The sequence below is a fragment of the Strix uralensis genome, chromosome 6, assembly GCF_047716275.1.
Source record: "Strix uralensis isolate ZFMK-TIS-50842 chromosome 6, bStrUra1, whole genome shotgun sequence".
Classification (NCBI taxonomy): domain Eukaryota; kingdom Metazoa; phylum Chordata; class Aves; order Strigiformes; family Strigidae; genus Strix; species Strix uralensis.
Window position 1 is genome coordinate 4,402,533 of NC_133977.1, and position 16,212 is coordinate 4,418,744.

The 16,212-nt window shown below is 47.8% G+C and overlaps 1 protein-coding gene across 3 annotated transcripts in view; it reads right to left on the bottom strand.

Moving 5' to 3' along the window:
- Positions 1-277: 277 nt before the first annotated feature.
- The window catches only part of VWC2L (von Willebrand factor C domain containing 2 like), a 53,867-nt gene continuing 37,932 nt past the window's right edge, over positions 278-16,212 (bottom strand). For 2 of the 3 annotated variants that reach the window (XM_074872575.1, XM_074872576.1), the window contains exon 4: positions 278-2,436. In XM_074872575.1, the coding sequence (XP_074728676.1) occupies positions 2,288-2,436 (149 nt within the window). In that variant the 3' untranslated portion in view covers positions 278-2,287. The remainder of the gene's footprint in view (positions 2,437-16,212) is intronic. The other variant, XM_074872578.1, reaches the window with a different exon arrangement.

A 16,212-nucleotide genomic window follows, 5' to 3' on the forward strand; every position in this document is an offset into this window, starting at 1 on the left:
TTTGGCACGTATCTTGTGACAAAGCAAAGCTGATTTACTGCTCAGGAGCTCCCTGGACAACCCATCCCATCCCCAAAGTAGGACTTTCATGGCTATTTCCAGGCTCCAAGCCCAGTCCTCCCAGCCCAGCTACATTACTGCACTCACCAATGCTGCAAAGAGTTGGGGGCTGGAGCAAGGGATGGGATTGGGAATTGGGAGCTTGAGGGGATGATCATCAGCAGAGTAAAATACACCACAAATATGTAATTTGGGGGTTTTTTGCTGGTTCACACACTTTATATTTAACAAAATAATTTTTTAATAATATATTCTTTTACACATCAAATATTGTTTCTAGACCCCCCCATTTTTTTACAGATTTTTTTTTTCTCACTAGTTTCAGGCACACTATTGTTTGAAAATTTTGAAACTGGATAGTCATTGACAGGCAACAGCTTACAAAGAAATGTGGCGATGACTTCTTTAATGGTACCGGTTCAACTTGCAGGAAGCCAATGCTCAGCCAAAGTATGGCCATCACTGTGCTAGTGCTCCTCCTACCCCCTGCCCTCTGGTAAAACGCAAAAATGGGGAAGAAATAAAAGTATAAAGGCAACAGTGTGCATAAACTGAGACCGACTGTGCTGATCCGCTTTGGTGGAGGATGCTGCAAGGAGGATTTGCTGCCGTCGCTGTTAAGAGCAGGTGCTGGACTGAAGTCTGAGCGAAGTAAGCACCATCACCCATGGTCATGGCCATGACCAAAAATCAGCAAACCAAAGGTGGACAGTGATGGGAACATCTCCTGCGCTCACCTGGGCAGGGCAGAGCAGGGAAATGACATGGGTGGCTTTTCTCTCACAGTATCACTCGGAAGCTGCAGCCTGAGAAAGCAAGAGGTGGTGGTGCCAAAAAGCCCGAAGGGGACCCTCTGCTGCTGGCGGGGACTGCAGGGACCTCTCCTCCTGGCAGGCAGGCACGTAGCCTGCTTTCTAGAGAGACCCTTCACCAGGAGCCGATTCCCATGGACGCGGCCAGCCCGTCCCCAGCCCCCCGTGCCCCCTGGCTTGCTTCATCCCCAGCAGTAGGGATGCCCCTGGGACTGGGGGAGAGCCAGGGCAGCTCCCTCATGCTGCTGCAAAGGGTCTCACCCACCAGCTGAGCCAGTTTAGTGCTGGCACAGCGATGGGACATTTCTGGAAACTTCCCTAAGGGCGACGGGCAGAGCCGGTGGGGGATCAGATATTTTAATTGTGACTTGTGGCGGCCGAGTCTTGCTGTTGCTGAAGTCAATGAACCTGTGCCCTTGGCTCCAGCCAGAGCAGCCTCAGCACCGGCAAAACAGGGCTGGGGCTCAGCCCAGGAGCTGGCGGAGCTGGGGCGCAGGTGGGACCCTCCTCCCGCTGCTCTGCCGCCAATGCCCCAGCCAGGCATCACACAGAGACAACCCAGGGAAGACATTGCTTTCTCGGTGCCTTTCCAGGGCTTTTGGCTCGCTGCCCCCGCCTGCCCGTGCAGCCGGTATTGGCTCGTGCTCCGATCAAGGTCACGGTGACTGTGTAGGTGTCTTCGACTTTATTGTCCCCACTCAGTGGAGAAAGTGTAACACAGATACAGCTTGTCTCTTGGCTGTCTGGTTGCATACCTGTGCATCTACCTTGGTCCTTCTGCAGGTTACATTCCAGTTGGGGGGAGGGGGGGGTTAACCCCTTCCTCCCCTTTTAATTGTTACCGCCCTCCTGTCCTTAGCGGGCCCCCCTTATAGACACGATAAAAATGATCCATCACTTCACTCATAGCTGTATTGCCCCGATAACCCCAGCTTAGGAAGAGGCTTAAAAAAAAAAATTAAAAATCACAATAGCAAAAAAACCTTAAATAAATAAACGTGAAAAACCCCGCAATCCACATCGTAGAAAGTGAGAGCGGTGAATCGATTGGCATCTTGGAGGTGGCACCAGTCCAAGAACTTGCGTGGGCCGGTTTTCTTTTTTCCTCCCCAGATCTGCTCACCGCCTCCCTATCAAGCACTGATAATTACAAAAGCAGAGTAGATACCTAGATACTGGATACATAATGTGTAAAGTGAGAGAAGAGCAGGAGAGTGGGGAGAGGGAGACCCTTCCCCATGAGTAAAATCTCTGCTTGTGTGAAACCCTCACAGGTTTTGCTGGTGACCCCGTTGCAGCTGGCGGGAGGTCGGACGCGTGTGCAGCGTCGAAGCCGTTCCTTCGTCATTGTCATCATTGTCATCATCATCAGTGGCTGGTTTGGCCGGCGGTGCCGCTGGCGGGGGGTTTTGCCACTACAGAGCCTGCTTGCCCTGGCACTCGCGCTTGGAGCACTGCGCCGGCTTCCACCAGTCCCCGTTGTGGCAGTGGCAGATGTTGCAGTCGTCCACCTTCACCTCGATGCCGGCGGGAATTATCGTGGTTCCTGCAAAGCAGTTTGGGCCTGCAAAAACACAGAGCAATAATAGAAATAAATACTTTTTTGGTTTTAAGTTGGGTGTAGCAACTTTGCTAGAAGCACCTGGGAGCAGGCAGGTGCTCAGCTCCAGCCCCTTGCTGTGCTCTGGACGCAACGTCGCTGCTGCCGAAATCAGCAGCAATACTCCCAGCCTTCTCAGTGCCAAGCCTTTGCCCCGCACTGATCACTTGTATTATTTTTTTGGCTGCCCTCAGGGACTGAAGGAAAAAAAAGGCACTGAAACTTTCCTTCTCCTGTTTCTGTACCCAACCTCTAGTACAAATAGCATTGGATGCCCCATCGATGTACCCAGCTTTTTCTACTCAGTTGCCCACTAATTTAGTATCTCATTCTCCTAAAATTTGGCTGCAAGATGGACAAGACCACAAGGACAAGCATTAGGACACAGCCCAGCCTTCACTGCTTTAGCCCAGTAAGCCTGCACTGGGCTGCAGGGACTGGAGCCAGTTCATCCCCCAGGACCATGGCAGCCGTGCCCGAATGCCCAGTAACCTCAGGGACACCCACCAGCTTGGGGCTATTAATCATAAATGATTTATAGCATCAAATTAACAAAAATAATTCATGTCACAAATAAGCTTTCTGATAAAATCTGTTTTTTTCTCAAGGGCAATTCCTTTAACCTGCTTATTACTGGTAATTTTTTTGTCTTCTCTATTACACAATATCAAAGCTGAGCAGCAAATCAGCAAGGACCTTACTTTCCTCCTTCTCGTAAGAGCCCTACGAATACCCATTGCCCCACTGTCTCTTTGCAAACCCTCTTCTCCTCTCGCTCCTGCATCAGTTAGTGCCGGGAATTAATGTCAGAGACAGCAGCACAGGGAAAAAAAATTGAGGCGGTCGCATTCGTGGCATCAGGGAAGCATGAAGACATTTGAAAAGTGTCTCATGACTTGAGTGCTGCTCTGAAATGTCACCCCTTGGCTGGCCACCGGCTTTAATCTATGCCTCCGGTGCACGAGGTGCATTCAAAAGATGACAGCGTGTACAGACACGAAATTACAGACAAGTTGTTAGTGTTTAAAATAAGGCTTAAGACTGTTTGAAAGGGAAAATAGGGTCCCTACGGGGCCAGAAACAGGCTGAGCTGTAGCCAACCCAGTGCTGGGGTCTCACGTTTTATAGTCTCAGGGAAATTAATTTCATCTCCCTGATTTATTAGTGCCCTGTCTTTATTAAGATGCTCCTCAGGACCTTATGTTTAAGCTCAGCAGGCCACGAGTCTGACAGGGCTGAGCTTAACCAGACGTAGGCAATTCAGGTTGCTGCCAAGCCAAACGGTGCCTGAACGTTGTTTGTGTTGAAGTGACCTCCTGCCTTTATTAAAGGCCTCTTCAACTGCAGCTCTAAAGCAACTTTTCACATCCATCTTAATGAAGCCACAACAGAATGGCCTGAGAAAATTGCCTCTGATCGCTCCTGTACCAGAATTTAGGGTGCCTGGGTGTACCCCAGGACTGCTGCTTCCTTCCATGGGCAGGACCTGTGAAGGCAGGCTGTGGCACCGGGAAGGTCTGTGTCTCTCCATGAAATGGGGATGATGCCTCCTTCTTTGCTTGGCCAGCACGTGCACCTGTCAGGATGCCAGGAAGAAGCAGGCTTTTGCTCCAAATGAGGAAATTCAACACCACTTGTTGAGCTAGTGGTCAGGCTACACTGATCTGCTGGCAGTGAGGAGCAGTCCACTGCCTGTGGGGAAGTTTTAAGTCTGCTTTGAGCTGGGCCTTGGGCTGGACAACCTCCAAAGGTCCCCTTCAACCTCAGTCATTCCATAGTGCAAAGAACTTCAAAGCCAGGAGTTACCAGCCAAGGACACGCAGGGATACAGAAAAGCCAAACTCCATGTCTGCACACATATACTCTACATGTGCTTTTCTTTACATGCATGTGCTTGAAAAAGTCATGACCTGTTTTGATCATGAGCTGAAGATTTCCAAAGTTGGCATGTCTCTGGAAGACACGATCCTGATTGGAAAGGCTGTCACCCCAACTGCGGTATTTGTCTGGCAACCCACTGAAGTCACTTCTTCCCATGGCTTTTGGGTCCCTGGGCTGGCTGTGCTGCTGCCTGTGCTCCTCATCACAGATTTTAATTCTCTGCTTCATCAAGTCTGGTGAGTGTTGTTCTGTTATGTCATCTAGTGTGGGCTTTGCCATCAGGTCAGCTCATTCGCTGCCGTTAAATGTCCGGGGTTCAAACGCAATGAAAATGCCAATAGTTGTAGTTAGCCGTATTTAAAGTTGAAGTAAGCACCTGTCCCTCTTTAATAGGATGCTCTGATTGCCTGCTGATGTCGCAGTCACCCAGGATGGGTGCCTGCTCCGCGCTCCCAGAGAAAAAAACCCTTTTCATTAAAATTTAAAGAAAAAGCTTCCTCTGGAGATTAGGGTGACAAGGAAAGGGGAAGATTGTTTTCTCTCTTGTTGCCCTGCAGCTGCCTGTTAATCATCTCATTTGAGAAGCCAATACTGCCTCGACACCCACACACGTCTCCAGACACAGCCTTCTTTGGGTGCTGAGCGACAGCAGATTTATAGCACTGCTGGCCCACTCAACACAGCTGAAAACGCGGGAGGCCAGTGGTGACGGGAGCCAGCGTGTTTTCAGACTCACAGGTGGGCCAACCTTCACCGCCTGGCTGGGATTCGGGGACCCTGCGCCCCTGTCACAGTGTTTTGGCTCAAATGCCACAGGGGCAGAGCACGTCTCGGGGTCACGGTCAGCTGAGGGTGAGCGGGTTGGGACTAGCTGATGGGTACTGCAAACTGGAGAAAAAAGTTTATTTTTCCTTGCATCCTGCTTATCTGTCCATCCCATGGCTGCTCCATCATGGCCACAACTGCCCTTCCTCTTCCTCTTAGGAGTCCCAGGTCCCTTCTCCCTCTTGAGCTTCCCCTGGGGGGTCATTTGGAAAGAAGGTAATCATTAAACACCTCTCATTAACGTCCCTATCCCAGAGCCCAGAAGCAGAAAGCAGACACCACAATGAAAAGAGGGGTGGACGTACTAAAAGCATGACCCATGGCTTTGAGGTACCCAGCAGAGAGGGGATCACTCATTTTGGGGCCAGCACCACAGCAGCAGCGTCCCTGCCCTAGCCAAGGACATAGAGCAGCTCTGCAAAATAGTAATTAAACACTAATAATCTGCCCCTCTGATCTCTGGCATCTATCGAGCCAGGAAGGACCTGGCAAGCGCCTCCATGACTAACGGAAAATCCTTGGGATGCTGCCATCCCCCCTACAAAGAGGCTGGGTGAAGGGAAGAAGAAAAATTATGGGTATTTTGGATAAATTGTAGGGACTGAAGGCTGAGAGGAACATCAGGGGACAGCCAAACCAGCCCTTGCTGAAGCAACACTGAGCATCCCTGGCTGGCTGGCTAAACACCACCTGAGCACACCTAAGGAAGGAGCTGTATTCAGAGGCTTAACCAAGGGAAAAATTACAGAAAGTGGGTTTCTTTGCCTTTTTCTTAGCAAAATGGATGAAAATCTGGCTTTGGGCTCTGCTGACACCTGCCCTCTCACGTGATGTTTTGCTGCCATTTCAGGACATCCATCTCTTCTGTCAGACCTTAATACTTTTAATTTAGGCCAACACTGCCACTGCTCTGGACCCTTTTTTCCCCAGCACTCTCTCAGAATAGTCACCTCTGCATTGCCAGAGTGAAATGTTTTCTTTTGTACACCACAGCAAGCTGGATGGAGCATTTTTGCATCCTCTCTCCCCTCGCTTCTAGCCTCACCCCTATAGAAATATGGATTTCTAACGGAAGGCAAAATTTCCACACTCCATTTGTGATAATTCAACTTAAATTCCCACCGCCTGAAATCCAATTTTCCAGCATAACTACTATCAGCCAGCCCCCCTTTTTTTTTTCCTATCTAAACTTCTTCGACCTTCATATTGTAAAAGTGAATCCTGTTTGTCCAAAATGGGATGCAGTGAGCATAGCACCTGCAGCTGAGGCACGAGAAAGATACACTTGGAGAGGGACGCTGCTGAAATTTAGTGGAAAATATGCCCCAGACAAGTGGCATTTTCTATGCAATGGCACAGCTACTGGGGAGTTTTCCAGTGACCTTGGCTTTTTATAGAGCCAACGGCTAATGCACTGCTGGAGATAACATCCAGCACCTGGGGATGCTGTGTGGCTTTGCGATGCACCTTAGAGGAGCTGCAGCCCTTAAAGCCACAACTGGATCCCACAGCAAGAAACCAAGTCCTTTTTTTGCTCTGCAGCAGAGCTAACCAGACTCCTTTAATTTCTCTAATATTTTTTTCCCCTCCCTTAGATCAGCCTCCCAACATTTCAGAAGCTCAGTGCCCCAACACCATGCTGCTGGGGTCTGTCCTGATCTTTCCCACCGTGGCTTTGTGCTGCTTAGAGGAGCAGGCTGAGACCAGGATCTGCCAAACTGATGTAAAAAATCACAAAGAATGAGACAGAACAGCACAGAAATGTGGGGGTTTTTTATTATTATTCAAAGGAAGACGCTGCTCAGAAATATCTGATGACATGTCAAGCACATCAAGAAAGTTACTTATGATAATAGCAGTAGGAACAAGAAGCTGCTTTGGGCAAGGGCTGTCGGGCTGTCGTCCTGGTCTTTGTAAAAGCATCTTAAACCATGACTGCGATGAAAACAGGACAGTGATCACCCTCATTTCCTTGCTCTGGGAGACTGATGGGAGAAGTTCGCTGCTCCCACAGACAATGTAATCGTGAGATTTGCTTGCTTAACATAGTTAATACTCATAAAAGACCACAGCACTCCAGGCTGTTTGCTAGAACAACTGCGAAGGTTTTTATGGAGATATATTAGGGACATTCAGATGCTGTTTTGATGGGAGAGATGTAGAAAAATCATGTGTGGGGTTTTTTTGGGAGGAGTGATGGCAAATTCTGCAACTGTACCCACAAGAGCAGATACCTGGGTGACGACCCACGTTGTGCTGCTGACCTGCACCCCTGGTATGTCTAATCCCATGCGCGGGCATTAATACACACCTGCTACATCATGCAATGCTACCCAAGGGTGTGAGATAAAGTCCTCTCGGGACTCTGTGGCACAGTGGTGCTTTAAAGAAACTCAAAATCCCCTCAATTCAAAATCAGAAGCTCCCTTTCACGCTGGAAAAAACTCACAGCCCAAATGCAGGAGGAAAACATGTGAATTCAAGAGCACCCTGCATGGATGCCGAGTTAAAGATGGAAATAGCAGGAGCGTGGGGTTTGATGCTCCCCAATGTCACGAGCATACAGTGTCACGCCGATGCTCTGGAGTCACTAGGTGCTGAACACCAGCCCAGCCTTGGGGGGCTGCAGGCTGCAGACTGATCCCAGTTGTTTCTTGGGTGGGTTTTACTGAACTCAAGGGCTTTGCCCATGACTTACAGGAGCTCTGAATTTAGCTTCGTGTGTGCAAAGAAGCAATAAAAGGAAATCAAATGTTAAGCACCGCAAGCAAGCACGAATGACTTCAGGCCAACCGTGATATTCAGATTTGCCGTGAATAGCATCTTGTGTCAAGTAAAGCTCATCACCTTCACTGGAACTTCTCATGGTACAACATCATATTTCAGCAAGGAGTGGTATTTTCCTCTTAGTTAAGTATCTTCCGATGATAATCCTATGTCTCCTGCCACTCCTTTAAGAGCCTCCCCATCCCTTTAGGAAATATTAAGGCTGACTCCAGGAGAATTTAGGTTATTTAGTCAATGGAAAACTTCAAGGAGAGAGGTGCTGATGGTTTCGCTTATCTACCTCGCACTGGTAGTTTAGATAGCCGTTAAATAGCAACTCAATCCAGCCATCCCTCAGGCTCCCACGTGATGTGCCCCACAACTGAAATTGCAAGGGATAACCAGAAAATGGTGTTCCCAACAGTGTTTAGGAATGGATACAGCCTGAAAACATCCCCATGGACACTCATTTAGCTGAATGAGTCTTGATGACTTTGCTTCTGGAGCTCAACCCCGAATGCAACAGGGTGTGGGAACTTACTGCTGGCAATCTGCGTTGAACTGGGGGAGCCATTTCTAGTGGATGTGGCCAAGTGTCTTCTCAGTGGGAGGGTGCATTTTTCTTTGCATGTCTCCACAAAGCAGGCATCTCATAGTCTTCACCATGACCATCCCATACCACAAGCCATGAGATCTCTAGTGACAGCGTCCAGCACGCCCAGCATTGCTTGGCTGAAACAACCACTTGCAGAGCAATCACCAGGTGAGGATTACACCTCGAAACCTGCACAAGGATGCTCGTGGACAACTCCCCAACAAAGAGGCAAACACAGCAGAAATACAAATGATCCCCAGGCTCTGGCACAGAGGGCAGAAATCGATGGCTGCCCGCACCTTGCGGCTTTTTCCATGTCCAGGCTGAACTCCGCACTCGGGGGGGAAGAAAAAACAGCATTTCTGGAGGTTAACAGCTCCTCTCTGCTGATCCTGCGGGATCTTTTCAAATGTTCCTCCAGCTCTGTCAATGCTATTTATGCGATCACTTCAGATTGCAGGAAAAGAGCGCAATTTGTGGCTTTAATTAACGAGTCAAGGCGGGAAGGAGTCTTGTTTTCACTGCCTGGTACCAAGACTGCCTGCCCCGCTCTCCCCGGGAGAAGAAGGCGGCGGGTGAAGCCAGAGGTGAGACATAAAGAAGTCAGCCGCTGATGCTGAGCTTTGCCTTATTGAAAATTAAATTTGGTGATGCTCTGTGGGTGGGGGGAGGGGGTGGGGCTGAAAACCCCACCAAAAGATAACAACCTTTCTTGTGTTAGAAAGAAGCCGAAGCTGAAGCTTCTGCTTCAAAACATGGTTGAAGCCTGAGCGTGCATTGGAAACGGGGCTGCTGTGACCGTGGCATGTGGGTGGGTGAGTTTACACCCTGCTAACACCCAGCTCTGATCCCTGGTCTGTGGCTAGTTGCTTCTTGGTGGTGGCAGGAGAGAGGGGAGTGCAATGCAGCTCTGCCTCCTCCCTGCTCCTGGAGATGATGTCCATGTGCCCCAGGCGATGGAGGACACAGCTCTTTGCAGATTAGAGGACATCTATTCATCCCACATGTTCCCAATATATACACTAGGTGAAAATATCCAGCCTGGACTCCCCTATAGCCCAAGTCCATCCCCACCCAACTTGCACAAAAGCTCCTGCAGGGCTGGAAAGGGGACCGGTGCAGGTCAGCATCCCCATCCAGATCACCACCAAGACTCTGAAAGCCCCCTTCCAGCCCACTCACCTTCTCCAGCACCAGACAAGCTCTCATAAACTGCCTGCACCCAAACGTGGAGTCTGCATCAGCACCTCAGCCACCACCCCAATAAAGTCTGGATGCTGCTACGTCTCTGGGAGAGACTACGAGTCGAGTCTCCCAAACTGCGCCAGCCCCAGCGCCGCAAATTAAAAATCCTTCCAGCAGGCAGGCGGGGGATGCTGGAGGTGTCAGTCCTCACCGCCCTAAGCAAAACACTTTGCAGAGCCATCTGCCACCCCAAATGCTAATCGGCTGCACATCGCAGCTTGGAAGCGCTGTGCGCTGGAGCACGTCAATGTTTTCAGCGTGGGTAGGTGAAAGTTGGTCACCAGCACAAACAAGCCATCGTCTGCTAATCCCCCCCCCCCCCCCCCCGCCGATGCCACCGCAGACCTGTTGGATGGCAATCGCGTCCCACAGATATAAGGAAGCCCTCCAGGCGTGGCAGCTGCCAGAAATGTGGCATCTCCATCTGGCAGGTGAGGGGGCTCCGTCTTGTGGCGAGGCAGGCAGTGAATGGAGCGGGGCGGGGGGGGCGGGGAGGCAAAAGCAGTGCTGCTTTTTTTGGCAACAGGCCCACAAACAAGTGGATACCGTTTTTTTGCCCCATCCTCCCCCACCAGTTGAGGGATGAAAACCAACGCAGGCACAGAAAGTTTTGGGGAGGAGGTGTGAGCGAGCACTGGGGTACTGCTGGCCCCAGCATCCCCTGGACTTTCTGCCATTCTGTTGATATTTCAAAATCCCAAAAGAAAGCCTTGCATGGACCTGAAGTGTATGTGTGTGTATGCATATAAGCAAATCCAAGGAAGTTTGAAAGATACATTTCCCACAGCCTTTTTTCTGTTGTTCATTTGCTTTCAGCCAGTGTTTCCCTGCAAGGACAAGCGGTCTGTGCAAGCTTTCCCACCAAATCTCAGCCTGCTCCGGTCATCGTTCACTGGCGCAAACAGTGCAAAGAGCTCCCAGGAAAGTGGGTCTGTCACTCCCACCCTCTGCTGAATGGGTCTATGACTCCACCCTCTCTGCTGAAAGGAACCAAAATATGGATACATGCAACGATGGAACAAGTGATGTTTCTGTGACAAGGCCACCTTCTGCCTGGGATGTTTCCACTTTTAGGCAGAATATTGCATGATGATGGCCCTTAGCCACTGTAACAAGTGTCACCTCCTCGAGGTGATCCCAAGGTGGAAGCTTCACTCTTCCTTTGCTGCCTTATTCATCCACCCATGGGGAGGAAGCACCTCCAGTAAGTGCCCCTAGTTTCACTCTGTTGTCTATGTTGCAAAATGAGAGCCTTTTCGTTTTTTGTTTGTGGACAAACCCCACTGGCTCTGGCTAAAAGCTCCCCGGAGTCTACTGGTGGTTATCTCCCAGCCACCCACGAGCTTTCAATCTTGCACACCGTTGTCCCAAAGAATTAATCTCCTCTGAAGCTGATCTGCAGCTCTTTCCTGCATATTTCACTCCTCACAAGACGATGCTAACAGCCCTTCTCAAGCACTGCCTATTTACATGAGAAATTTTTCCATCCATAATTCACATTGCTGGGTGCCTGAAGATGCCTAAAAGTTATTTAATCTCTGCATTAAAAAAATATATATATATCTGCAGTATCCTTCTCCAATCTAAATCCAAGTTGCTCCCTCTAAGCAAGCCCTACATCATTAAAAGGAGTGCACTGAAAAGGCAAGACAGAGCTGAAAAGCTAAATTCAGGGCAACAGGAGCCTTTCCACTGATTTTTGCCAATGATGAAGCTGGCACAGTAAAGAAGATAAAACACACCTGCAGCTCTCAGCCAGCCCAATGGGACAGGGATCTCCTGGTAGCCTCAGGTCACCTTCTGGCTCTCCCCATGCAGAGATGTTCACATCATCCGGGCTTTGCTCAGACCGCCCCAAGCATCTGCCGCCTTGGAGTCTAAAGGATGCAGGGGACCCACTTGAGTCCCCTAAATTATGACCTGGCTCTCAGTGACACAGACTGATTTAATCCTCACCGCTTTGCACTGTGGTTAGAAAATTACTGATAGCTCGTTATCTGTCTTAATCAGGAGCAGCAAACAAATGAGGGACAGGGAGACATCCAGAAGGGAATATACCGCATTACTCCTCCTTATTGATAGCACAGTTACTTAATTTGATGTGGAGACATAACTTCAGGCATCACTAAATACTGGAGCAGGAATGTGTTGGTGCAAGGAAGATCTATGGGTGCAATTTAAAAGCAGTCTGTTTAGGAGTGGTGACATCTACCAGCGCTGATACAGATCTAAGCTGAGTGGACAGGCTTGAGATTATCACTCAGCAAGTTAAATAAAGACAGCGGCTCTTTGACAGTTAAAAAGCACCAGCTGAAAATTGCAGCCCCACTTCTCTCTCCATCCGCCACGCGTGTGGGATGAGCATGACAAAGGAGGACCAAGCCCAAAGTTTTTCTGACACACAACACTGCTGATGCCGTGGCGGCAGCAAAACTCCAGATCAGACATTTGGCACGGCCCGCTGTGGGGAAGGCAGCGTGGAGATGACGGAGAAAAATGCGTGTTCAGTACAGGCATCTGCAGAAAACAGGTCAGCCACAAGCGGTGCCAATGACTGACAGCCGATGTTGCCGCCGGCGGGTACGGGGGGATGCCAAACTGGGCAGTTCCCAGGATTAAAGCCCAGAAGGAGCGGAACTCTTCCTCCAGCAGGAATATTGTGGATTGAGATATGATAATAAACTACCGGGAGTCTCAACTGTGAAAATGAATCTTTTTAATCAGTTTTTAACAATCCAAGACTAGTGCAGATAATCTAATAAAACTGATCTGGGCACGCTAAAGAAAATAGGACAAGCGGTACGTTTCCTGCTGGTTTAGATTAAGGGTATTTCCCTCATTGTAACAGCATTTGCCCCAAACCTGCGCATCCAGCCTGTTTCTGATCCCAAGTGCACCAAACTCAAAGCTGGAAGTGCATCAACATCTGAGTGCACTTCAAACTTCCTGCAAAATCTCCACCCTCAGTTTCCCCATTTTACCAGGTTTTTAATCCAGTGGTGGCTTATGGACTGTTGCCCAGCAGGGTTAGGCATTGCTGCAGTGCAAATTAATAGCTAATATCAAATTCATAATCATTTACCCACTCTGTTGACTGAATAATACACTTGAATTGAGGGCAGCACTGAAGTTGAACCACTGCCATCAAAGTCACAGAGGAGCCAACACACGGCGTGTCTCAGTATCAGCTCTCAGACAGCAGAAGAGCAAATCGCACGGCTACAGACCTAGACTTAAATACAGGGTTTTCCTCACCTCTTTTAATACAAAATGCAGGTTGGCATTTTCAAAGTCACCTATGGGATTTACACACTTCTTCATTTTAATAGGATCTACGTGTGCAAATACCTTAATCAGCACTGAAAAGTTTAGCTTATGGTAAAAAAACCCACACAGGCAAGGTGCTCAGCATTGCACAGGCAGATACTGTGCATATAAAACAGCTTTTCTGAATCAGATTTTTACTGTGTACATTCAAGGTTGAAGAAGGAAAACAGTAACACCTCAAAGACAGCAGTAGCCATCTATTAAGTGAGAAATGCATGTTTCAACATTTACTGGACCAAATAAAAGGAATTTGCTCTTAAAAATCTTTTTGCAGACAGCATAAAGCATTGGGAGAATACCATAGATTTTTTTAAAAAAATATAGGTAGATTTTAATTGCAGGCAATGAAAGCTACTCCTAGGTCATTATAACCTTTCAGGTAAGAAATCAGTTTTTAAAAAGTCATCTAAATAGGTATTTCCCAAAATGAACTCCAACAGTGCTGAAGGTATATTAGTTCTTTTAATGGTTCAAACACGGCAAATAAGGTGAGGTGGGGTTTTTTGGAGCTGGTATCAAATAGGTTAATTTAAAAGAAATCAGTTACTGAAACTACCAATAAATACTGCATCAGCTAACAAAGTTACTAGTAAAATCAACAGCCAAAGGGAGGAAAAGTTGGACCTTCCAGAGACTAAACCTTTAAGTGAAGAAATATATATGCCGAGGGTGGAGATATATATATGATATATATATATAAAAATATATATTAAAAACATGTCATTGCATTTCTGCTGCCTCCACCTTGCCAGCTTGAGTCCCGAGAGCAGCCATGGGACAACGTGTGCCATGGGACAGGCTTGGTCCAGGTGACTGTGCCCTTATAGCCGGTATTTCCCAGGTCACCCAAGAGAGGAATGGGGACACAGAGCAGCAAACGTGGCCAGGGACTTGGCTGGATGTTCATCCCGCCCACTGCAATGGTGTTGGGGCACCTCCCAAGGCACCGTCCTCGGGCACTGGCGGGGAGCAGCAGCTCTTTGTCCATGCAGACGTGAGGGGACACCCTTACCTAGGGAAGCAAGTGGCAAAACAGCCCTCGACTGCCAAAGTACCAGGTCTTTGCTCTCTGCCTGGGTATCTCCATTCAAAGGCGAAGGTTAACAACAAAAGAATAACAACTGGGACTTTTCCTCTGGATCTTTTGAGCTTTTAGCCAACTTACTCACCTCTTGGTTGTGCTCGGTGTGAAAATTTAATGATTTTTATGGCCCATTTTAACATTTTTATGTCTTATTTCTTCGGAAAAAACCCCCACATTTTGTGTAAGAATTAAAACAGTATTTCATCCTTAACTGCAATCACAGATGATGTATGGAAGAGAGCTGGCTGCACGTCAACTCAATATAAAGCCAAAATTTAATCTAACTTGGTCACTACAGCTGTGCATGATGTTTTATGGTGTGGGGTTTTTTTCATATCAGTCATAAAAGAAGTGGAAACTGTGACAGTGCTAATTTTGTATTAAACAGGAGGAAAAAAATGCAAAACCAGGGGGGCTGGGGGGAAGAACCAGGATTACTATACATTATCGGAGTTGTGCATTTAGATGTGCAGTTTACTGAAAACCCAGCCCACTGTTGGATAGTGAAACTACTGTGGTTAATGCACGATGGTGGTCACACCACCGTGCACATTAGTCACGGCAATGGTTGCCTGCTGGTATAAGTAAACCTCTGCGCCAACCTTCTTCAGCTGCAGGAAACCACATGCTGAAGGCAAACCTTCAGCTCCTTTATGAAAAATAGAGTTTCATCACAATCAGATGACTCTGGGAATGTGTCAGTTGGTAGAAAAATGCCTTTATGCCTTTCTGCCATTGTGAGATGCTTTGAGAGCATCAGCATGGTCCCAATATTTTTTTTTCCACCTGGCAACAGATTTTTCTGACTAAAGTTTTGAACATGGGATCATGTTAGAAATGGAACTTCAAAGCAAAGCAAAAACTTTTCATGTAAGAAGAGAGCTGCTGCTGAAACCATTTCTTTCTACTCTCAGCTCATGTTTGAGTTGTTGGATTTCCTGCTGCCGATTTTAAGCAGAACCCAATTTTCACACTTTGTGTGACACAGCCAGCCCATCTCCTGCTGTCTTCACCACCATTCCCCAGCCTCCTGACCTCCACAACAATGAACACAGAAATGACTGGCCACAGACAGGCAAGACCCAAGCGAAAGGTGAGTTTAATGAACATGTACATGTATAAAAGCTAAAAGTCTAAGTCAGTCACCAAAGGTTCCCCTTCCAGTCAAAGGACGGACTCTTCTGGAGGGCGTTTAACAGAGCCGAGTGGCACCGGCCTTTGGATTTGCCTTTTTTTCATCCCTATAAATTCAGGTCAGGCTGCAGAGGCAGAGCTCCCACTTCTATGCAGATCCGTACAAATAACTGATTACTGGGAGAAAGGGAATAACCACAATGGCAGAAACATAATGTCTTAATTTGTTTGGGGAGTTTAATTACCTGCCTGGGAGACGGAAAAGGAAACTCGAGAAAACATGTCCCCTCTCACCCCACCCCAGGCACTGATAAGCTTGGTGTTAGAGAGACAAGACATGGCAGTGCTGGGCCGAAACCCCCTTCTGCTGAGACCTGCCTTGATGTCTCCAACAGCTGCAGGGGGAAGGAACTCGCGGACAGAGTGGCAAAGTGATGGTCAGCAACTTCCAAATGAAATTCCCCATTCATGAGTGTTTCCACACTCTGTAGCAAGTATTCCCTGCCTTGTTTTTCCTGTGTTCATTTTGTCCTTTAGAAATTTTTTTAAAGCCAGAAGGGGAATTTAGACATTAGAACAGCTACTGACCTGATACAAGTTAATGATTTTATAAAACGCCTAAAAATGCTTTACTTTAAAAGATTGATGTTTCCTATTGTATTTTTTTCAATGCCAATTAATTACTTAATTCATTAGCAGTGTAACACAAGAATAGTCTTTGAAAATCTGGTACTTTGTGTAGATGCCTTTAATTATGGATAATTAAATACTGTGGAAGGACCTGATTATACCTCTGAGCATTTTCTAATCTGGAAAATGAAACATGCTCTTGTACTCTGGAATGCCTGTAACAAAAGCTGAGCTCAACAACTACATGCAGTAA